We start from the raw sequence: 23,951 nt of genomic DNA, 5'->3' as shown, positions 1-23,951 counted from the left end.
GATTTTCATGCAGATGGTGGTGCGTGTTGGAATGAGCTGCCAGAAGTGAGGAAGCTGCTACAATTACATTTACAATTACAGCATCTGGATGGTTATACGAATAGGAAGGATTGAGGGGGATATGGGCCAAATGCTGGTAAATGGGATTTGATCAGTTTAAGATACCTGGTTGGAGCTGACATGTTGGACCAAAGGGTCTGTTTCTGTGCTGTGTAACTAAGAATCTATGACTAATCTTGCCTAGCAACCACAATTCATTGCAGTAAAGCAGTGAAGAGCTTCGACAAGATAATTATGCAGTCGCCCTCTTAATTTTATGCAAAGAGGAATTATTTCTCTCTCTGGAGCAAAATCTCAATTACCAGAAATAGCAATAACACTTGCAACTGAAAAACATGAAATTCCATCAATAACCTTAAAAGACGTTTTCCTCCCATGTGGAGCACTGGCCTTTAGTAGCATGTTGTCCTTATGTTAATGCAACACAACAATTTTTACATCTTTTAACTGACAGCAAGAATTTAAATGGGTGCTGAGATTTTTCAGATGTGAGGGTTGCAGGGGGTCTTTATTACAAATATGGCGTAACCCGGACTGAAGGTCCATGAAGAGCTGAGAGGTGTCAATCCACATTCGCTCCTCTAATCCCTGTCACTGTTTTTGCAACTCAACTGTCCTTTCAGGTTGGCTGGACCCCAAATTATGGAGATACTTAAAATTGTACACCAAACACCACTTCCCCCCCACCCCCAAACCCTATCCCCAAGCTTTGCAGTGCTACCATCTCTCAGGACTCCTTCCCCAAAATTCTCAAATGGGAAAGTGGTAGAAATTGAATCAATGTACCTTCATCAACACTAGTTATGTACCTGTAAAAATTGAGAACCTGTAGAATTCTATCTTGAGAATTTGCAGACGAAATTCAAATGATCCATTTAGTACAAGTTCACTGTTCAAATGTTAAATGTGAGACTTTAGGTTTATTAAAAGTCTATCTTTCCTCAACCCCATCCATCACTGCAAAACATCCTCTGCCTCACTGTGAAATGACAAGTAATAGACTAAATATAAAAGACTTGTGTATCCTGGTTCCAACAATGCTCTGAGAGCTGGCTAGCTGCAGATGCAGCCCAAGATAGATTTGAAGCACATCTGTAGACGACAGAGGTGAAGCTAATTTGGGGTTTATGATGAATATTATTAATGGAACTTGCAGCAATACAACAGCAAAATCTAGTCTCAAAACATTCCAGTAAAAACTTAGATCATTTACTGAAGCTTACCCACAAACTTACAGAATTGTTCCATCTCAAACTATTTTTCTCAACAAATCTTATACCAGAGCTTGGAAATTTCCAAAATAATTTTCTGTTTCCTACATCAGTCAAGGGTGTTGCCTCTCAAAAGTTGGGTAACATTGTGTTTTACTAAAAAATTTCTCACAATGTAAATATTTAGTAGAAACGTACCTCATTAAATTACCAATTCTTATGTTATTAGTTTAAAAAAAAGCAACAGTTGGTACTGAGGAATTTAACGACAATATTTTGCACTTCATTTGAATTGTTGGATTTGTTTCAGTTTTCTCCCCCATCGCTTTAGTGTTTTGCACCCTGCTTCTTCAGGGTTGACTCAATTCCACATGCATTTCACCATTATTTACCAATAAGCCTTAAAAATGTTACCATATTTTCAAACACAAGGGACATCATTTTAGGGATATTGGGGATATTACAGCAAGTTTGTCCTTGCAAGTATGTTTATTGCGAATGACTTACTGTTGTAACTTATAAGTGTGCGTGCAAAACTAGAAGTTTCTAGAGCACCAAGAATGGAAATCCTGACTGATTTATTCCTTCCTGAATCTGAAATGATTTCATTAATTGCAGCACCACACCCATTATCCAAGGGTCCTTCGCAGCTTCTGTCAGAGTTGATTTCTCACAGGTTAAAATCAAACTTCAGACGAAGTTCAGTTGTGTTCACTAGAACTCCCCAGCACTCAAAAAAATTGCAAAGATCCCAGTTAATCAGCACGAGTACAGAAAACAATTAATTACTCTTGTTCGATAAATTACTAATTTCCCAAAAATAGAATTGGCATATCTCACTGAATATTCACAAAAGCAAAGCTGAGTTAATGTTTTACTTGAATAACCAGTCTAATAAAATAAATAGTTCATGCATATTTAAATATGTTTTATTTATTAAAAATTATTAAAATTTCACCTCATTAGGACAAATTTCCAGAAATAATGTAGAAAATATTACTGAATGTAAAAACGGCATGACATTTATTGAATCATACTTGATTCGACTAAATAATGTACTTTCAGACTTCTACATTGTTCTCACTAACGTATTTTCCTTGCTGCATAAAGTTCTGAATTCCTCCAATGTACATCTTGGGTTTTAAGGCTTTAGATGAGATTAGACTTGCAATTCTCACCCTTTCTTACTATATGCTCAAGCAAATGCAGTTTGTCCCCTATAACTGGTTCTCAAAGCAACCAACATAAATTCAGGATGATTCCATTTGGCGTGTGCACTGTGATTTAGAAGTATGGACTGACAACCATGAATCTGGGAACTAAACCAAAATCCAAAGTGCTGGAATAAGTCAGGTATTTCTAAGACATTGAGCTAAACAGGATGGGTGCAGATTTCTACATTAAAAACAGAATGAGAATAGGCAACTTCAATTCACTATTAAATTGGGTTATGTTTAAGCCCAAAAGAAAATAATCCCATGTCCAGTTCAGAAAGCTGGCAAGAAGTGACAGGAGTTCTAGGCTATGGAATGAAAGGATGTAAAATAGACTGACAAGAACTGCCAGCAAAAACTGCTTGAATAGCCCAAAATATCTATCCAGTGACATCTTTATAATCAAAAACAGAAAACGGTCAGTATCAAGCACTCAACAGGGATGGCATGTATGTCAGGGACTACACTCAAACAGAACTGACTGTGAAACTCCTAATGCTGCAAAGGTGACTGCTTCAAAACAACAATCTTCCAACACAAATTGACACATGTTTGCTGTTAAGAAATTTACTTGCAACTCTTGGTTCTCCTTGAATATCTTTAAGTCTGTACATGAGCAACTTAAGACATCCAAGTGTTTAAATGCAGCATGTCTGAGAGGAAGAAGTGACTTTGAACTTACAATACCCAAAGCTCTCTAGAGGTTTCTCCTGTCACAACCAGGAATGATTACAGATTAATTGACGAGGTTTAAATTGCTGTGAGCAATCAACAACCCCATATTAGTTGTATTGAAAGTCTATCAGATGTAAAAAACAAAATGGATGACGTCTCTCGCAATTCCTGTAATTTATGCAACATAGTGCCATGTGCAAGCTTGCTAACCTACATATGTTCACATCCAAATCATTTATATAAATGATCAAAAGCAGTGGATCCAGCACCGATCCTTGTTGCACACCCTGGTACAAATTACAACATTTAAAAAGACATCTGGATGGGTATATGAATAAGTAGTGTTTGAGAGGGAAATGGGCCAAATGCTGGCAAATGGAACTACATTAAATTTAGGATATCCAGTCAGCATGGGTATGTTGCGACTCTCATCTCATGATAAGCTTAATAAGACACCAGTCACAGCAGTCTTGACCACACTTTTAAGAATGGGTACTGGAACATTGAGCAGAGTTTACTTTAGGGGTTTTAACCTACACAATAACATTTACTATTTAAAAACACAACCTGGTTAAAAGGAGAGAAAGAAAACAGAGGGAGTAAAAGTAACATGTATGCAAAAATGTATGAGCACAGTTTTAAAACTTGCTAAACTAAACCAAGCTGGAAACAACAGAACTGCAATCTGAGCATGAAACCATTAGAGTCAATTTTAGCAATGTGTCATAAAAGTAAAGCCAGTTATATAGTCACATGATTTACAATATCCTGATGCCACTAGTTATGACTGGAAGTGTTCACAGATTAAGAAATGCAAATTTACGGGAGATGAAGTAGTATTGGTAATCTCACAGGTGCAGCAATTTAAATTCAATTAATGTTATTCCATGTTTCTGGTACTGAAAATTGTGAACTACGACGTATGAGAAGTGGTAGGTTATTCAGCCGCATGGGCTGCGTCACCATTTGAAGTGATAATTTCCCATCTACCCCTGTACTGATGCCTTTGTCAATTAACAATCTCACTCAGTCTTTAAAAATATTCAATGACTTAGCTTCCGCTGCTAAAGCAGAGAATTCCGTAGATCAATACCCTCAAAACAAAAATCTGTTTCTCCATTTTAAAAGGGAGATACCACATTGTTCAAACTATACCCTAGTTAGAATCTCCCCTTAACAGATAAACACACGGTCAGCAACGACTGTCAATTTTCACTCCTTCAGAATTGAACATCTATGCAAAGCATGAAAAGTTTACCTTCATACAAATGTTGTGGTTCTGTTCGCCGAGCTGGAAATTTTTGTTGCAAACGTTTCGTCCCCTGTCTAGGTGATATCCTCAGTGCTTGGGAGCCTCCTGTGAAGCGCTTCTGTGGTGTTTCCTCCGGCATTTATAGTGGCCTGTCCCTGCCGCTTCCAGTTGTCAGTTTCTAGACAGGGGATGAAACGTTTGCAACAAAAATTTCCAGCTCGGCGAACAGAACCACAACAACGAGCACCCGAGCTACAAATCTTCACCCAAACTTCATACAACTTGTTATTTGTATTTTTCATCACAAAATCCAACATTACTTTGTTTGCACATTCCTAATCTGTCAATAAGTGCACGCATTCTAATTTACACTTCCTTCTTGGTTCTTCCACCATTCAGTTCTCAATCCTTTAATGATTGGTTAAGGCGATATAGTCGTTTTCCCTATTCATCCAGATGCTATTTTCCTAACAGCTACCATCAAATCCTGGAGGATGTTCAGCAAAAGCAAAATTTGGTCCATTATTTTGTTAAAATACAATAAAAAGCCCAGAAAGCCTTTTCTATTTGAATCCAGCAATAGAAAAAGAGGCAAGATCAGGAATAATGATCAATCGTAAATTGAGAGAGAGAACCCTGTTAGAAAGGATGAGATTCTGTTCAATAAACACAATCAGTCGATTCTTCAGAAACAAACCCAAACAAGCAGACGCAACACAACCAAAAACTATAGCCACATTACCTTACACCAAAGGCATGTCAGAAATGACTTCCAGACTACTCAGACCCCTTGGCATCATGGTAGCCCACAAACCTACCAACACACACAAACAGCATCTTATGAACCTAAAGGATGCATTAAATACCACCAGCAAAACTATTTACAAGATACCATGCAAGCACTATAAAAATAAACTACACCAGACAAAGTAGCAGGAAACTTGCCACCAGGATACATGAACACCAACTGGCCACCAAAATACAAGACCCACTCTAGGTAGTTTCCATCCATACAAGGAGGACACACTTTGACAGGGACACCACACACATCTTAGGACAGGCGAAGCACTTACACGCACGAGAATCCTTAGAGACATGACATTCTAACCAGAACCCCATCAATAAACACATGGATCAGGTCCTAAATCTACCTTCCCTTGAAAAAAAGAAAAATCCGGAAATGACATCACCCATCTTAAGAAACCGAGACCTATAAAGAGAGAGGCGGGACATACTACCACTGCTCCAGAGACACACTGATGATGATACCTAGTATGGTGACAAAACGTCTGAAAAGAAACCTTCAAGCTCAGCAAGCTAACTTACAGACTTATCAACCTGAGTTACAAATCTTGTTAAAACTCACGAAGAAAATCGACTTTTCAATTTCCTATAACATTGAGGGTAAGAACGAAGTACAGAGAACCAGAGGGACTCTGGTATGCATGTCCACAGATCCTTGAAGGTAGCAATAGAAAATTGCCTCTATTATTTAAGGCATTGATTTGCGGCACGAAGAGCTGTATACAACATTAGTTAGGCCATCACTAGAGTAGTGTGTCAGTTGTGATTGCCACACTATAGGAAGGACATGATTGTAATTGAGGGGGAGGGAGGATGTAGAATAGATTAATCAGCATGTTTCCTGGACTGGAGCAATTCAGCTACGCAAAGAAACTAGGCAAGCTGGGGTTACTTTTCATTAAGTGGAGCAGACTGATAGGTGATCTGTTTGTGGTTCAGGCTACAAAGTTTTGAGGGTACTTTAGTAGAGATGTTAATATCCGGGGCAGTTTTAAAGGTAAGAAGCAGGAATTTGAGGGGGAAATTAAGCAATAAGGTTTTCATCCAGAGCATTGTGGGTATCTGGAATGCTGCATAAAAAGGATGGTACAGACAGGAACCCTCAAGATATGCAAGAACTCTTTAGATGAACACTTGAAATGCCATGTTGTTCAAAGCTTCAGGCTAAGGGCTGGAAAACAGGATTAAAATAGATGTGTCATGACCAGAGACATAAATGGAACGAAGGGTCTCTTTCCATGCTGTAAAACCTGACTCTTAAAAGCAGCATTTGCAAAACAATTATTAACTATTAACTCACCATACAAGGCTTTTCCACTTGTCTTTGAAGTAATATCCATTGCTTGTTGGATCACTGATTGAGATGCATAACCACTATAAAAATAAGATTCAGTGTTAACATTTGACTAAATCCTCTTTTCATCTCCTTTAAAGTTTAACTATGCAGAGCAAATTAAACTTCATGTTTTCATTCTAAGACACTTAAGAAACCAAAAATAGCAGCATTTTGTTATATTTTAATATAACCAAAATGTTTTTAACATGTTTAATAAGACATTAAATGAAAGGTCACAGATCTGAAATGTTAACTTTGTTTTTTTCTGCACAAATGCCACCTGATCGAGTACTTCCAGCAATCAGATTATTTTGCTTTTCATGATTTGGTCCGGTCTTCGAACATGAAATTTATCTTTCAAATTGTTCAGTGTATTTTAGGAAAACCTTCAAGATGTACTTATGATCTAAAGCCACTAGAATTATGATATCTTGTCCAATTTCATACTTAAATTATGTTGTACAAGATAACCTGCGACATTGAAGCTAACATTAAAAACCTTAGGGTAAGAGAAAATGGGGCAGTTATATGGAAAGAACAACAGACTACAATCCTATGATGGACAGGCCCATACCTAAAAGAGGAAATCTACTTACCTTCCTAAATGATTTAGAAATAAAAATAAACAGAACTGTGGGTACTCAAAATCTGAAACAAAAACAAAGTGCTACATCTGTAAGGACAAAAATGGAGTTAATATTGAGTCCAAGTATCCTTCATCAGAATTGTTCTGACAAAGTCACTGGACTTAAAACACTACTTGTTATTCGCTCTACAGATGCTGGCAAACCTGCTGACTTTTCCAGCTTGATTTTATTCCTCTACAATTTGTCATCTACAATCTTTTGTGGAGCTAACAAACACCAGATCACGTATGATGCATTGGATTACTGCCTTGTTAGACCACTGCCTCAAAGGAAAGAGTTTTGGAAAAATCTGAACAATGAATGATCACGAACAAACATGGTGAGAATACATTATCCTGCTCTTGGAAGTGGACTCAAAACAACGCACAAACTGAAAACTGTGGCTCAACTGAGAAAAGCTGGCACTTCTACCAATAGTTTCCAATATAGTATATTCGATTAAATATTGTTACTTTAGGATTTCTTCAATTACTATTCCCATGTAGAAGGGCATCGAGATCAACATGAATCTCAAACCTTTCTACAGACTAAAATTTGTAAGAATATATATATTATAACTCAGCTCAAACTCACAGGACAGCAAAATATTTTAAATTGAAAATCAAAGCAACTAAAGCAACAGGTTTAACAGCAGCTCAAAGAGACAAAATGCAACAAATTGGTTAGGAAAGTATAAAAACCACAAACATGCTGAAAATTTAAAAGTTATGATTACCTTAAAAGCTAGAAACTGAAGGCTGCCACAAGATAACAGACCCAAATCTAAGAGGTGAAAACTTGGATACTATTTGCGAGATTGGAGATCCAAGTACCTTACTGGAACTTTAGTATTAACATTTCCATACAACAATTCAAAACCGTGGAGAAGAAACATATTTCACACTATTGTGTGTTCTTTGATGGGATGCAGATGTTTGCTGCCAATCATTAATTTTCCTTGAATTAAGTGACTTACTAGTCCACTTAAGAGGGCAGTTAACAGTCAAGTACATGACTACATATTTAAGATTACAGGTAGTCCAGACCAGGAAAAGATGGCAGAGTTCCTTCCCAAAGAACAATAGTGGAATAGATGCATTTTTATGATAATTGATGATAGTAACGTACTGGATTTCCTTGCCCCTTCATATGAAGAGGATGATAGATTACCATTTGGATGTTTCAACTTGCAATCTATCTTAACACACTTCAACTTTAAAATGTAAGCATTTCATAATGTACAAGAAAATCACTTCAACCAAAGTCAACACTACACCATGTTGATTTACTGTTCCAATTATTTAACTTTTTTGTGAGCATTAATCTTTTTGCATGAAGTATAACACAATGCTGTCGAGCAAAAGACATCACATACCCTAACCCAAACCATCAGAGGAAGATATATGACAGACATATGATAAGACACATTACTGATATCTCATTTTTGATTCCAACATTTATCTAAATTTCACCAGCTGCATGCTGGGATTTGGGATGTCGCCAAAGTATTAGCCTGGGCCTCTAAATTACTAGTCCAGTTACATTACCATTATGTCAGAGGTTCCCAAATACCACAGATTATTTCCATTTGTGTTAGACATTAAAAATAAAAGTTCAATTTATTTCAAATAGGCCCAGAAAACAGTCACTGTAAAATCAAGTCTTTGAGCATTATTATTTGTTTTGGAAGGTCCATAAATTCAAAACTTTGTTTTGTAGAGACATAGTTATGAGTAATTGCATCCAAATGTCTCTTCCCCAATTTCAATTACTCATCTATTGATAGTTGCACGATCTTTTTTCTCGGCACCAAGATTAGCAATATCCTCCATGCCTCAGTTTCCTCTTTTCAAGACTTAAACCTACTATTTTGATCCAGCTTTTGCTCAGTTGATTAAGTATCTTTATGTGATTCATTGTCATACTTTGTTTAATAATGCTCATCTCAAGTGCCTTAGGATGCTGCATTATGTTAAACACTACATAAAATTTAAGTTTTGTTATGGTCAAAGGAAAAAGGTGAAGGGATGGGTCAAGAATATATACTAATATCGAAAACTTAGAAAATAGGGTCAGCTAGAAGATTGGAGTCATTTTTGCAGACAGAACTTAAGTGTTCTGCAAAGCAGCCACCTAGTCCACTCAAATAACCTGCTTTAGTGATTTATTTAGTGCAATGGAAGAATTTTCATGACAAAAATCAAGTGTTTGCACTCTTGTGTGGACCCAAGTCCAATTACTAAGACAAATCTGATGACTGGAGGTATTTTCCCCAAGTTGTTTCACTAGTTCTGATCAAAAGAAAATAATTAAATTGAACTTCAAATGTTAATTGTTCATTTATTATTTGGTCATGAGATGTGGGCATTGCTGGATGGGCTGGCATTTATTGCTTTTCCTCAGTTGCCCTTAAGGTGGTGGTGAGCTGAGCTATCTTCTTGAACTGCTGCAGTCCATTTGATATAGGTAGACCACATTGCTACGAGGCAAGAAGTTCCAGAATTTTGACCCAGCTACACAAAGTAAAAAAAAGCATCAAGGCAGTATGTTGGTTCAGTGGCTAACACCACTGCCTCTGTGTCAGGGACCTGGTCTTAAGCGACAATGTGGAGTTTGCATGCTTTCCCCATGTCTGTGTGGGTTTCTTCCAGGTGCTCATGTTTCCTCCCACTGTTTAAATTTGTGCAGGTTAGGTGGATTAGCTATGGTAAAAGCAGGGTTATGGGCAAAAGGTAGGAGGCTTTTTGTAGAGTCAGTGCAGACCCGATAGGCCAAGTGGCCTCTTTCCACACTGTACGGATTCTATGATATTGTTAAGTCAGGATAGTAAAGGCCTTATAGGAGAATGTTTATGGACATAGTGCAAGCCCAGAGGGCTGCTTTGGCATGGATGGTGCCAAGCATTTTGCGTGTTTTTGGAATTGCACTCCTGCAGGCAAAATGGAGTGTATTCCATCACTAAAGATGGTGGGGTTTGGGAAGTCAGGCTGTAAGCTACATGCAGTAAGATTCCTAATCTAACTACCTCCTGTAACTACAGTATGTATATGGCTAGCCCAGTTCACTTCCATGCTAATGGTAGCCCCAGTGCTGGTGTTGGGGAACTCAGTGATAGTAATGCCATTGAAAATCAAGGGGTGATGATTAGACTCTTTTTGGAGGTGGTCATTGCCTAACACTCATGTAAATGTTTTCATATCAATCAAAACAGAATACTGCCCAGATCTTGCTGCATTTGGAAATGCACTGCTTTTATATACGAAGAATAATGATACTGAATATCGTGAGATTAACAATGAATATCTTCATTTCTGACTTTCGGACATTACCTTGAGAACTCCAGTAGAGGCTGCATCCTTCCCCATAGATACTGCCAGATATTCAATTTAGAGAATCAGAGTCCTACAGCATGGAGACAGGCCCTTTGCCCAAACTGGTCCATGCTGACCAAAATGGCCATCAACACTAAACCTTCTAAACCATTCATATCCATGTATTTGTCCAAATTCCTTTAAATGTTGTTCATGTACCCACCTCAACCACTTCCACCAGCAGCTTAGTTCTTGTGCGTACCACCCATTATGCCCCTCAGGTTCCCTTTTCTTCTTTCCACTCTAATTTTAAACCTCTAATCTTAGCCCTCTGGTCCTCTGTTCTCCAACCCTGGGAAAAACAATGAGTATTTATCTTATCCAGGTCTCTTATGATCTTATCCATTTTTAAGATTCCCCTTCAGTCTCCTAAGCTCTAAAAGAAAAAACTCTTAGCTTGTCCAACCTCTCCCTGTAACTCAGACCATGAAGACCTGGCTACATCCTTCTGCACTCTTTCCAGTTTGACAACATCCTTCCTATAGCAAAATGACCAAAACTGAACACAAAACTCCAAGTGCAACCTCACCAACGCCTGAACTGCAACTTCCGTTCTCAATGCCCTGAATGACAAAGGCCAGTGTGTCAAAAGCCTTCTTCACTGCTGTCGACCTATAATTCCACTTCCAGAGAACTGTGCATCTGAACCCCAAGGTCCCTCTGTTCTACTACACTCCTTAAGGCCCTACCATTCGCCATGAAACTTCTACCTTGATTGGGCTTTCCAAAATGCAAGACCTCACACCATTATAAACAACTTTTGTAATTTCTCAGCCCACTTTCAAGGTCATAGAGTCAGATGTACAGCATGGAAACATCTTTTTAGTCCAGCTTATCCATGCCAACCAGATATCCTAACCTAATTTAGTCCCATTTGCTAGCATTTACCATCCAGATGCCTTTTAAACATGGTAATTGTACCAGACTCCACCACTTCTTATGACAGCTCATTCCATACACACACGACCCTCTGTGAAAACGCTGTCCCTTACATCCCATTTATGTCTTTTCCCTCTCACCCTAAATCTACGCCCTCTAGTTCTGGACTCCCCTACCCCAGGGAAAAAAATCTTGTCTATTTATCCCATCCATGCTCCTCACGATTTTATAAACCTCTATGATGTCACTCCTCAGCCTCCGATGCTCCAAGGAAAACAGCCCCAGCCTATTCAAACTCTCCCGAGAGTTGAAATCCTCCACCTCTGGCAACATCCTGAACCCTTCCAAGTTTCACAAATCCTTCCAATAGGAAAGAGACCAGAATTGCCCACAATATTCCAAGTGACCTAACCAATGTCCTGTACAGTGGCAACATGACCTCCCAACTCCTATACTCAACACCGACCACTTAAAGAAAGCATACCAAACACCTTCACTATCCTATCCACCTGTGACTCCACTTTCTACTACCAAAGCTATGAACCTACACTCCAAGGTCTCTTTGTTCACCAACACTCCCTAGGACCTTACCATTAATTGTACAACTCCTGTTAAGATTTGCTTTCCCAAAATGCACCACCTCACATTTATCTAAGTTAAACGCGATGTGGCACTCCTCAGCCCACTGACCCATCTGATCAAGATCCCGTTGTACTGAGGTAACCTTCTTCACTGTTCATTTTGGTGTCATCTGCAAACTTACTAACTATACAGCATATATTCACATCATTTATATATGTAAAAACGAAGAAAAGCAGTGGACCCAGCACCAATCATTGTGGCACTCCGCTGGTCACAGGCCTCCGGTCTGACAAGCATTTATATATTATCCTCTACTTCCTACCATCAAGCCATTTAAGTACCAAATTTGCCAGCTCATCTTGGATGTCATGCAATCTAACGTTCCAGAGCAACGACCTTTACTGAAATCCATAGACCACCCTGCCCTCGTCAACCTTCCTGGTCACTACTTCAAAGAACTCTTACAAATTTGAGAGGCACGATCTCCCACACACAAAGCTATGCTGACTATTCCAAATCAAACCATACTTCCAAATGGACGTACAGAGGAACCTCAATCATCCGGCATTCGATTATCTGAATATTGGATTATCCGACAAGATTGCAAGGTCCCGATGCTTGGCTGATGTTATCCAGCATTCAATTAACCGAACTAAATACTCTCCGTCCATATCCTTCGAACAACTGTGCTTCCCCTGCATAACTTCTCTCTCAAAATCTTCTCCAGTAACTTATCTACCATAGAGGTCAGGCTTATTGCGCTATAGGTCCCATTTTTTTTTTTTGCAGCCCTTCTAGAATAAGGGCACCACATTTGCTACCCTCCAGTCTTCCAGGACCTCAACTGTGGCTGACTGCGATACAAAAATATTAGCCAGGGGTCCTGCAAGTTCTTCTCTCACTTCTTGCGGGGTTCTTGGACATATGTTGTCAGGACCAGGAGATTTATCCACCTTCATACATTTAATACATCCACCATCTCTACTGTAATACTTCACGGTAAATACAGAGGACAAATATTCATTGAGGACCTCTCCCATCTCCTGTGGCTCTACTTATACATGTCCACCTAAGTCTTTGCAGGGTCCTGTTCTCTCCAGTTATTCTTTTAAAAGGTACTTGAAGAATCTCTTTGGATTCACCTTAATTTTCTCAGCAAAGGCCACCTCGTACCCCCTTTTCACCCTTCTGATTTTCTTCTTCACCAAAATACCTATATATCTCCAAAGGATTACCTTGATTCCAACTGCCTGCACCCAAGCCAAACCTCCTCTAAGTCAAAGCCTCAACATCTCTCGGCATCCAGGGCTCCCTATTCTTATCAACCTTGCCTTTCATTCTCACGGACATACAGACCTTGAACTCCAGCTATGTCACTTTTCAAAAGGCCTCCCACTTGCCAGGGGTCCTTTTACCTGCAAACAAACTACTCCAATCAACCTTTGCACACTCCTGTCTAATTCCATCAAAATTCACCTTGCCCCAATTTAGAACTTCAATCTGTAGACCAGTTTTGCCCCTCTCCATAACTATTTTAAAATTAATAAAACTATGGTCACTGGTCCCAAAGTGCTCCCCCACTGTCATCTGTCCTGCCATATTTCCCCAAGAGTCAGTCAAGTTTTGCCCTTTTGAATAGGACCCTCTATATACTGAAGGAAACTTTCCTGAACACACTTTAAAAATTATACCCCATCGAAGCTCTTGACATTCTGGCAGTCCTAGTTTATGCTTGGAAAATTAAAATTCCCTACTATGACAACCTTATTGCTCCTGCAAGTCTCCCCAATCTCTGTGCATATTTGTTCCTTTAATTCCCATTGACTATTGGGGGCCTGTCGTACAACGCCAATAATCCCACTTATTTCTTGGCTCCATCTACAATGCGTCATTGAATGATTCTTCAGTTATTGGAACTCTAATTACTGCAGAGATAATCACTTCAATCAACATTTCAACTCTGCCTCTCTTCCACCACCTCTGTCCTGCATAAAGCGCCTGCACCCTGGCACATTAACCTGCCATCCCTGTCCCTCCCTTAGCCATGTTTCCGTAATCTCCCAGTCCCACGTATCTATCGATGCCCCAACTTCATCGGCTTTATCTCTCAGCCCTTTTGCATTGAAACAGATGAAATTCAATCCAACAGGCATTCTGTGATCTGCCATGTTCCAGCCTGACCTGTCTCCTTACTATTTGATTACTGTATCGCCTTTCAGGCTCACATTTGCCTCCCTGGTGTTGAGGATTCCAACCCCCTACCAATCCAGTTTAAACCCTCCCTTGTAGCATGAGCAAACCGGGCCACCAAGATATTGGTCCTCCTCAGTTCAGATGTAGCCTGAACCTCTTGAACAGGTCACCCCTGCCCCAGCAAAGATCCCAATGATCTAAAAATCTGAATCCCTTGTCTCTGTACCAATTCTTTAGCCACACATTCATCTGCTATATACTCCTGTTCTTACCCTCACTAGCACCTTGCATTGGAAGTAATCCAGAGATTACCACCAACAGGGTCCTGGTTTTTAAATATTTATCCTAGCTTTCTATAACCGCTCCACAGGACCTCATCCCTATTTCTATCCATGTCATTTGTGCCAATGTGCACAATGACTTCTGGCTGTTCGCCTTCCCCCTTCAGAACGTTCTGCAGCTGCTCAGAGACATCACTGACCCTGACCCGGGAGGCAACACACCTTCCTGGATTCCCATTTGTGGCCACAGAATCTCCCCTTCAGTGTTTTCTGTTTTTATAACGCATGTTATGTTGGCAAGCGAAGACTCTCGAATCCTAAAAAATGGGGCTTCAACAATGTTCAGACGCATTCATTTTTTCCCCCCCAATATTAAGGAGCAGTTGTTGCAAGTGATGCATTAATTTGTTCCCTGAGACAGGCAAGATAGTGTAAGATTAAGGAGCCTTGAATGACTAGAAGAGAGGAACCTTTTGTAAAAAGGAAGAAGGCAACTTATGTAAGGTGGAGGAAGCAAGGATCTCGCACAGCTTTAGAGGATTACAGGCTTACCAGAAAGGAGCTCAGAATAGACTGCAGAGGGGGCATGAAAAATGCTTGGCAAAAAGGATTAGGGAGAACCCAAAGGCATTTTACTCATATATGAAGAATAAGAGAATGATCACGGAGAAGGTAGGGCCAGTCAGGGATAGCATAAGGAGTCTGAGCAGATAGAGGAAGCCCTAAATGAGTTTTTTGCTTTGATTTTCACTAAGGTAAGGGACCTTGTTGTGAATGAGAACTTCGAGGACCCGGGAAAAAAGCTTGAGCAGACTGAGATTGAGGAAGCTGATGTGCTGGAAAGTTTGGCAAATATTAAGATTGATAGGTCCAGACCAGATTTATCCTAGTTTGCTCTGGGCAGTGAGAAAGGAGGTTGCTAAGCCGCTGGCGAAGATCTTTGCTTCCTCACTCTCCATGGGAGCCATACCCAAGGATTGGGGGAAGGAGATTGTTGTTACCCTTCTAGAAAAGAGGAATAGGAAATCCCAGGCAATTACAGACCAGTCAGTCTTACATCTGTGGTCAGCAAGGTTTTGGAGAGAATTCTGAGGGATAGGACTTATGACTATTTGGAAAAGCATAGCGTGATTAAAAGCAGTCAGCATGGCTTTGAGGGGAGGGTCATGCCTCTCAAATCTGATTGAGTTCTTTGAGGTGACAAGACAGGTTGGTGAAGGTCGAGCAGTGAATGTAGTATACATAGAGTTCAGCAAGGCATTTGATAAGGTTCCCCGTGGTAGGCTCATTCATAAAATCAGGAGGTATGGGATACAGAGAGATTTGGCTCTCTGGATTCAGAATTGGTTGGCTGACAGAAGGCGGAGTGTGGTTGCAGATGGAAAGTATTCTAACTGTAGGTCAGTGGTGAGTGGTGTCCCACAGTACTTTGATCTTGGGCCTCTGCTCTTTTAATTTTTAGAAATGTATTGGATGAGGAGGTTGAGGGGTGGATTAGTAAATTTGCAGATGACACAAAGGTTGGAGGTGCTGTTGATAGTATCGAGGGCTGTTGCAGGCTGCAGCGTGACATTGACAAGATGGGCTGAGAAATGGCAGATGGAGTTCAACCTGGATAAATGCGAAGGGATTCATTTTGGAAGGGCGAACTTGAATGCTGAATATAGGATTTAGGACAGGATTCTTGGCAGTTTGGAAGAACAACGAGATCTTGGTGCTCAAGTGCATCAATCCACCCAAGTAGATAGGGTTGTCAAGAAAGCATATGATGTTTTGGCTTTCATTAACATGGGATTGACTTTAAGAACTGCAAGGTTTTGCTGCAGCTCTACAAAACCCTGGTGAGACCACACTTGGAATACTGTGTCCAGTTCTGGTCACCCTATAATAGGAAAGATGTGGAGGCTTTGGAAAGGTGGCAAAGAAAGTTTAGCAGGATGCTGCCTGGACAGGTGGGCTTGTCTTATGAACAGAAGATGACTAAGCTCTGACATTTCTCTGTGGAGAGAAGGAGGAAGAAAGGTGACCTGTTCAAGATGTACAACTTAATGAGAGGCAGAGATAAAATTGATAGCCAGAGACTTTTCCCCAGGGCAGGATTGATGGCCATGAAGGGTCATAGTTTTAAGGTGTTAGGAGGAAGGTATAGAGGAGATGACAGAGGTAGGTTATTTACTTTACAAGTAAATGGTTTAGTTTGTTTTAAGAAACAAAGTTGCCATTCCCAGGGAGATTTACAAAAGATGCCAATAGTAATACACAAATTTTAAATCTTCCATGCTTTAGCAGCATGGAGGATTTCTAATAACATCAGCTATGTCGCTGCCATACTTATGTTTACACATAATATGGGTGTTTCAAACTGCAAATCATCTTTCATGTAAACATTGCTGCTTAGCTCTAAACCAAGGGGGAATACATCAGAATTGACTTCCTTTAAAAATTTCAATCCACTCCAGCTACTCTGTAGGACTCTGTAGGTCACCAAACATTTTCAGTAACTGGGCAAGACTAATCAAAGCACATAGGCGGGCATGAACTCCAAACTAAACTGGGTTATTTGGTTCTTTACTGTTCTCAGATTTGAAGGAAAACACAAAGCAAAATGGCTTAACGCCATTTTTGATTGATATAGACACTAACTTGAAAACATGGCTAACACACTTCACTGGAGAAGAGTAGGATTCAAATCTTTCCCAGTGGTAGCTCGAGACATATCTGTTCATTTTTGGCTCACTTCAAAACTGTAATGTGAAAGAGTAGCAATAATGTCTTTCTGAACTGGACAAAAAAAACTTATTGTACCTGCATAGCAGATGAAGTGAAATTATTGCTGACACAAACTGAAATTTATTCCACATTTCATACTTCTGTGCCACATTGTCATAGATTATTTTCTCTTTATGACAGCTTTAAAAATAGATGTTACTTCAATGTAATTTGCATGCCCGCTGTGCAAGGAAAACAAAAACCATGCTCTTGCCATTTCAAAGCACTTAATCTAAAGGGATTAGATTCTAATGACCACAGAGCAACAAAGTGCTGATTGTTAGTCAATACTATTGGCTTGCATGTCTCACACACTTAACTGGCTTTCTGATGCAAAACAAAACAGAAGGTACGTGAAAATAATCACCTATAAATGACAAAGCTCTGTACCAGGTGGTAATCTGCGAAGTAAAAATGTACGAGATCTAATGTAAGTAGTGCAAACATATTCTAAGTGCTTTGTTTTCCAATTCTCAAGGTTGTTCTGTGCCTTAAAATAACAATAAGATTTCATGCTAGTTTTTCTTTAATGCTCTTAAATTATATTCATTCTTTCCCCACTAGCTTTTGAGCATATTAAACAGGAGCAAGTGAGATCTGCAGATCAGAGTCAAAAAAGTATGGTGCTGGAAAAGCACGGCAGGTCAGGCAGCATCCAAGGTGGAGAATTGACATTTCAGGCATTTCTGATGAAGGGTTTATGCCCGAAACAGATTCTTCTGCTCCTCAGATGCTGCCAGAGCACATTAAAAAGGCTCAAATAACAGGGAAAAAAAATCTCAGTAGCAATCCTTTTACCTTCAAGGTATTGTCCCTTACGACTATGGCACTGGTTGCACACCACAATATTTCCATGTGATATTGTACAACACTGGATTATTACCATAAGTCCCAATCAAGAATTATATTCCTTAAAAACAGAATATTAAACAAATGTAAAATAAATCTCAAATCAATAAAGTTTAAACAGCTAGTATTTCATATTAACCCACGAGAGAAAAAGCTACGGTATAAAAGAATAAAGTGATCAAGAATTATTAAAAATTGTTATAGCTACAGCAATGCAATTCACCTTTCCAAGTACCATGTAATTCTTACTAAGTAAATTTACAACATTTGGTGATCTTTGGACCGAAAAGCAAAAGCACACATTTTTCATTTTGTTGGAGACACCCATCTACGATAAACGCCACTAGGAAGCCTGTTGCCAGACCTCTCCTGATAATGTTCCACTTACTTGTTAGATCATGTGTTACAGTAACTTTAAGTGCTATAAGTTTTAAAGTTCTGCAGCACTGTGCATACCTACTTACAAAGTTCAAGTTTAATGAACATGACTGGTCTTAATTTCACAAGGCTGCATATCATGTGCATCAACTTAAAATAGCCAAAATCACTAATCTTTCAAGGCAAGTTTTCACCACAAATGTATTTATTTGTAAAATGAGATGCTTTCTTTATTGAAGCAACACATCTGATTCAAGAGAAGCTTTCTCCAGGAAATATTACAATTTTGATCTCATCTTATCAGCTGAGATTGCAGTTAATGATCAACAATAGCATTAAGGGGTGCATTGGTTACCAGTCTGGACTCCACAAATGCTACAGAGAGCAGATTTTTTTTAAAAAGTCAAGCTGTATTTGGCGCAAACAGCTCTTCTTGAGTCACCAGAGGCTATTAGAGTCATGTTAGAAAAACAAGTGTCACTGTTCACACAGGCAAAAAATATTTAACCCTACTTTAGCAAAGTAAATGCCATTTTATAGCCACAAATTTATCAAACTGATGTTTTTGAACACAGTCTGTCAATTGCTATATCACCTATAACACAACAGCAACAGCTCCACAGATACTTCAATAGGTGTAAAAATCGTTGGTGCACCAAGGTCATGTAATATGTTTGTAACCCATGACTGAATTGATAGCCTCTAAATCATAAGTTTCCAGGTTCAAGTCCCACTCTAACACAAATGCAAGCTTGACACTCTACTGCAGTGGAGAAAGTGAGGTCTGCAGATGCTAGAGATCAGAGCTGGAAATGTGTTGCTGGAAAAGCGCAGGTCAGGCAGCATCCAGGGAACAGGAGAATCGACGTTTCGGGCATAAGCCCTTCTTCAGGAAGAAGGGCTTATGCCCGAAACGTCGATTCTCCTGTTCCCTGGATGCTGCCTGACCTGCTGCGCTTTTCCAGCAACACATTTCCAACTCTACTGCAGTGCCAGAGGACTACTGCACTGTGGCGGCACCTTTGGGTGACAAGTTAAACGGAGACTCCCCCATCTGCTTGGGAGGATGCAAAAAATCCAATAGCACCATTTATAGAAGGGCAAGCACTTATCCCTAGTGTCCTGACCGATACTCATCTCAAACAATTACAAAAATTAGATTCAAATCATCGCACAGCTGTTTATGACTTCCATATTTCCCACAACAATGATTACAATTTTTAAAAAGTATTCAACTGGCATCTGTGGACATAAAAAACTATATATATATTCAGTTTCCTTTATATAATTAATTTTCTTTCAGTTCATTTATGCTTCAGTGAACAAACTTAGGAGTGCTTGAAGCAGTTTTTTTAAAAGGGTGTATTTTGTGGATGGGCACTTCGTTTGCTTTTAAACAATAAGGCTTTCCTTTATAACAAACAGCACAAAAGGAATGACCTTCTCAACACATGCAAGAAAACAAATTTTGCTAGTTTCAAAAAAATTACTTCAGACAAAATCTATTTATTGATCAAATCTAACAGATTTAAAATCCTCATTTCTGGACAAGTCAATCCATATTGCACTTGCGAAATAAACAACTGAAACAGCTGTTAACTTCAAATATCGCAGCTGACAGTCTACAAAACTGAATGGATCACTCAAATATTCAACAGAAAAATGTCAAATGTGAAGTTACAATGACAACCTTAAACAGGATCTCAAACTAAGTGCAAAAAGTGTGAAGGTGCATGAGAAAAAATTGTACGTTAGGAATTAAACAATTTATTTCACTAATCTAACAAAACAGCATGATTGATAAAAAGTCTTTTACTTTTAAAATTTACAAGAACAAGCAATGGCTTTTTTAAAATCTGTCTGCACACAGTAAGTGGAGTTAAACATGTGCAAATCCTTTTAACATTTTCCATCAATATTCCATTACAGGTTGCAGGTTTGAGCCATACAACAATTAACCTAAGCTTGGAAAAGGCAATGTGCAGTGAATTAAATGAAAATCAGTTAAAGGCACCATGGACTATTTCAACCAAAGCAACATTGCACAAACCTTTCAATTGTCCAAAGCCCTGAAACAAGATATTCCACTACTCCTCAACAGGATCACACTTCTCTTTCAAATTTAAAATTACAAGTACTTTGTTCCAATGCAAATGTTTGCACATGATTTGCTATCACTTTCATGAATTAAAACCAACATGCCCAGTATAGATAATGTTGGGATTACTTCCTGTGCCACGTACCAGTGAGCCTAGGAATAGGAGCAGTCTACACTGAAACACCTGGTCAAGAAGTGCTAGTGTAGGAAGGAGGGCTTCAATTATGTGGGTCACTGGGATGTCATCTGGGCAGGCGTGACCTCTATAACAAAGAATGGTTGCACCTAACCTGGAAAAGCACCAATATCCTGGCAAAGTGGTTTGCTCGTGCTACTCGGGAGGGTTCAAACTAGTATGATGGGGGTGGGAACCAGAGCAGGCCAGCAAATAAAATGACAGAGGAAGAATCAGAGACTGTGTTCAGTAAGGAGAAGGCTAGACAGAGAGGGGTTACTGAACACAAAGTTTGGTGGTCCGAAGTCTATTTGTTTTAAAGCAAACTTCGAGCTTGATCGATACAATAACTCTGATGTTGTAGCTCTGAGACTTGGTTGAGAAAAACACAAGACTGGCAGCTTAACATTCGGAGATTTAGAAGTTTCAGCCATAATAGAGAGCTGTAAATGAGGGGCAGGGAGCTGCATTAAGGGAGAACACCATGGAGAGCTCATCCTGCAAGGCCATATGAGTCGCTTAGCAATAGGAAGAGCGCAATTACTTCGATGGGACTATACCACAGAGTTCCCAACAATCAGCAGGCGATAGAGGAACATATGTGGTGAGATCACAGAAAGATGTCCAAAAACAAGATTGATGGGGTGGGTGACCTTAACTACCCCATATTAAAAGTGTGGAAAAAAATTTGACCAGATTTGACACAAATGTGTTGGGAAGCCATCTTGTCACAAAGCAATTTTTGCAGTAAAACATAGACTGCGAACAAAGTGCTGTCAGAGCATAAGCTGACGAATTTGTTTTGACAGCATGACCTTGCAGCTGCAAATGGTCTCTTCCTCTTTCCCCTTAGACACAATTCTGCGCCATAGATGTATTGCTCATTATGCCCCTTATCGGTTTCTGTTTCTCCCTAGCTAAACCTGCAGTATAAGATAACATCCAATTTTGTAGACATTAAGACATGTAGGCCTGGACAATGTATGTAGGCCTTACGACTGTCCCTAGGTTGTGTAGTTAATGGGCAGTGGACTTCTGACATACTATATAATTTGTAACACTGAACTTCATTGGAATTACATCTCACTTCTCCCTAAGATGCACCTCAAGTCCATGATTGAAAGCTAGTTAAATTCTTAAGGTCTCAACCCCTGACACTTTTGTTTTAAATGATTCAGCACAAGATTTAGATTTCCCCAATAAAAAGGCACTCAAAAAGAAACCATATGTCAACGGCCCAACTCAGGAAGGGGCCATGCTACACCTGGTATTGGGGAATGAGCCCAGGCAGGTAACTGAGGTTTCAGAGAGAGAACATTTCAGAAGCTATGATCATAATTTTCTAAGTTACTTATGGATAAGGACAAGAGTAGCCCTCAAGTGAAAGTATTAAATTGGAGATTGCAGATAAGGCATAAATCCCATCTGACACGTGGGGATCTTTTAAAAGGCCAATCAATTAGAGTTCAGGACCAGAATGGCAAGATTCAGAAACCTTTAAAGAGAAATTGAGAGCTTGGTCAAAAAGTAAAAGGAAACTGATGGCAAGATCCTTGGAATAATACAAAAGTAGCAGGAAAAGCTCAAACAAGGAATAAGGGCGAAAGGGGGCCACAAAATGTCTTTGGCAAACAAGTTTAAGAAAAATCCCTCTGAGTTTCACAGATTGGAGATCTAACCCCGGCAGTGTTCCGCAGGGATCAATACTTGGACCCCCATTGTTTATAAATTTATATAAATGATTTGTAGAAGAGTGGAGGTGGCCTCCTTAGTAATTTTGAGTATGGCACAAAGATAGGGGTAATTGTGGATAGTGAGAAGGATTGCCAGTGGATATCTCACAACGTATATAGACTAGAAACTTGGGTAGAGAAATGGCAAATGAAGTTTAATCCAGACAGATGCAAGGTGATGAATTTTGGGAGAATCAATGCAGGAAGGAAGCACATGGCAGAACCCTTAGAAGCATGAATAGTGGGATCTATGCATGCAAGTCCACAGTTCACTCCAAGTTACAACACAAGTGGGTATGGTGGTCATGGAGACACATGCATGCTTGCCATCATTAGTCAGAACTGAGTGTAAAAACAGGCAAGCCATGTTGCAGCTGTTTCGAACTTCAGTTAGACCACATTTGGGATACTGCATACAGTTCTAGTCATCATACTACCAGAAGGATGTGGAGGCTTTAGAGAGGATACTGAAACAGTTAACAAGGATGCTGCTGGCTTGGAGGGTAATGGCTGCAAGGAGAGATTGGACAAACTGTTTTCACTTGAACTTGATAGAAATTTACAAAATTATGAGAGACATGTATACAATGGATAGCCTGAGTCTTTTTCCCCATGGTAGAAACATAGATTACTTTTTTTTTTCCCAAAGAAAATCCAAGAGGGTGATAACTGCATGGAATGTTGCTGGAGGAAGATACAGTAGCAACATTTAATAGGCATCTTGACAGATCGGTGAATAATCAGGGAATACAGGGTTACAGACAGCACAGAGGCAAAACGTTTTTCTTATTTAGAAGGCATGTGTCAGTACAGTCTTGGTGTGCCAAAGAGTCTGTACACTTTCAGGAGGCACTCACTGAATTTGAATTACTTAATGTAGCGGGTGTAAGTGTTCAGGGACAACAACATGTAAGTGAGGCAGGTAGGGGGATTCTGAGTTCAGGAGTCCAGGAGCCTCAGCCCTTGACCTCATCCAACAGATGAGAGATTCTTGCTCCCTGTATGGATGATGGAAAGGGCTGTGGACAGGATGAGCCAGCTGACCAGAGCACCATGGTGCAGAAGGCCATTCAAGGGAGGGGGGGGGGGGGGGAGGAAAATGACAGTGTTATTATAGGGGATTCTATAATTAGGGGGACAGGTAGTATCCTATGCAAGCTGAATCGGGAGCCCCGCATGGTGGGTTGCCTGCCCGATGCCAGGGTGCAGGACATCTCTGACCAGCTTAAAAGGATATTGGAGTGGGAAGGGAAGGATCCAGTTGTTGTTGCCCACATGGGGACTAACAACATAGGCAAAGCTAAGGTGGAGGACATGTTTGGGGATTAACAAGCACGAGGAAGGAAACTGAAATACAAGGGTCACAATCTCTGGATTACTGCCTAAGCTACGTGCCAATTGGCATAGGGATAAGTTAGGGAAGTAAACATGTGGTTAAAAGGATTGGCGTGGGAAAGAGATTCCA

The 23,951-nt window shown here is 39.8% G+C and overlaps 1 protein-coding gene across 4 annotated transcripts in view; it reads right to left on the bottom strand.

Annotated features, from left to right (window-relative positions):
• The window catches only part of eps8a (epidermal growth factor receptor pathway substrate 8a), a 171,379-nt gene that overhangs the window by 72,928 nt on the left and 74,500 nt on the right, over positions 1 to 23,951 (bottom strand). For all 4 annotated transcript variants that reach the window (XM_043713537.1, XM_043713536.1, XM_043713534.1 and 1 more), the window contains exon 2: positions 6,517 to 6,590. In XM_043713537.1, coding sequence (XP_043569472.1) covers positions 6,517 to 6,556 — 40 coding nt within the window. In that variant the 5' untranslated portion in view covers positions 6,557 to 6,590. The remainder of the gene's footprint in view (positions 1 to 6,516; positions 6,591 to 23,951) is intronic.

Source organism: Chiloscyllium plagiosum, chromosome 23 (genome assembly GCF_004010195.1).
Source record: "Chiloscyllium plagiosum isolate BGI_BamShark_2017 chromosome 23, ASM401019v2, whole genome shotgun sequence".
Classification (NCBI taxonomy): Eukaryota; Metazoa; Chordata; class Chondrichthyes; order Orectolobiformes; family Hemiscylliidae; genus Chiloscyllium; species Chiloscyllium plagiosum.
The sequence above is the reverse complement of the archived record's forward strand: the minus strand, read 5'-3'. Positions and strand labels throughout refer to the sequence as shown.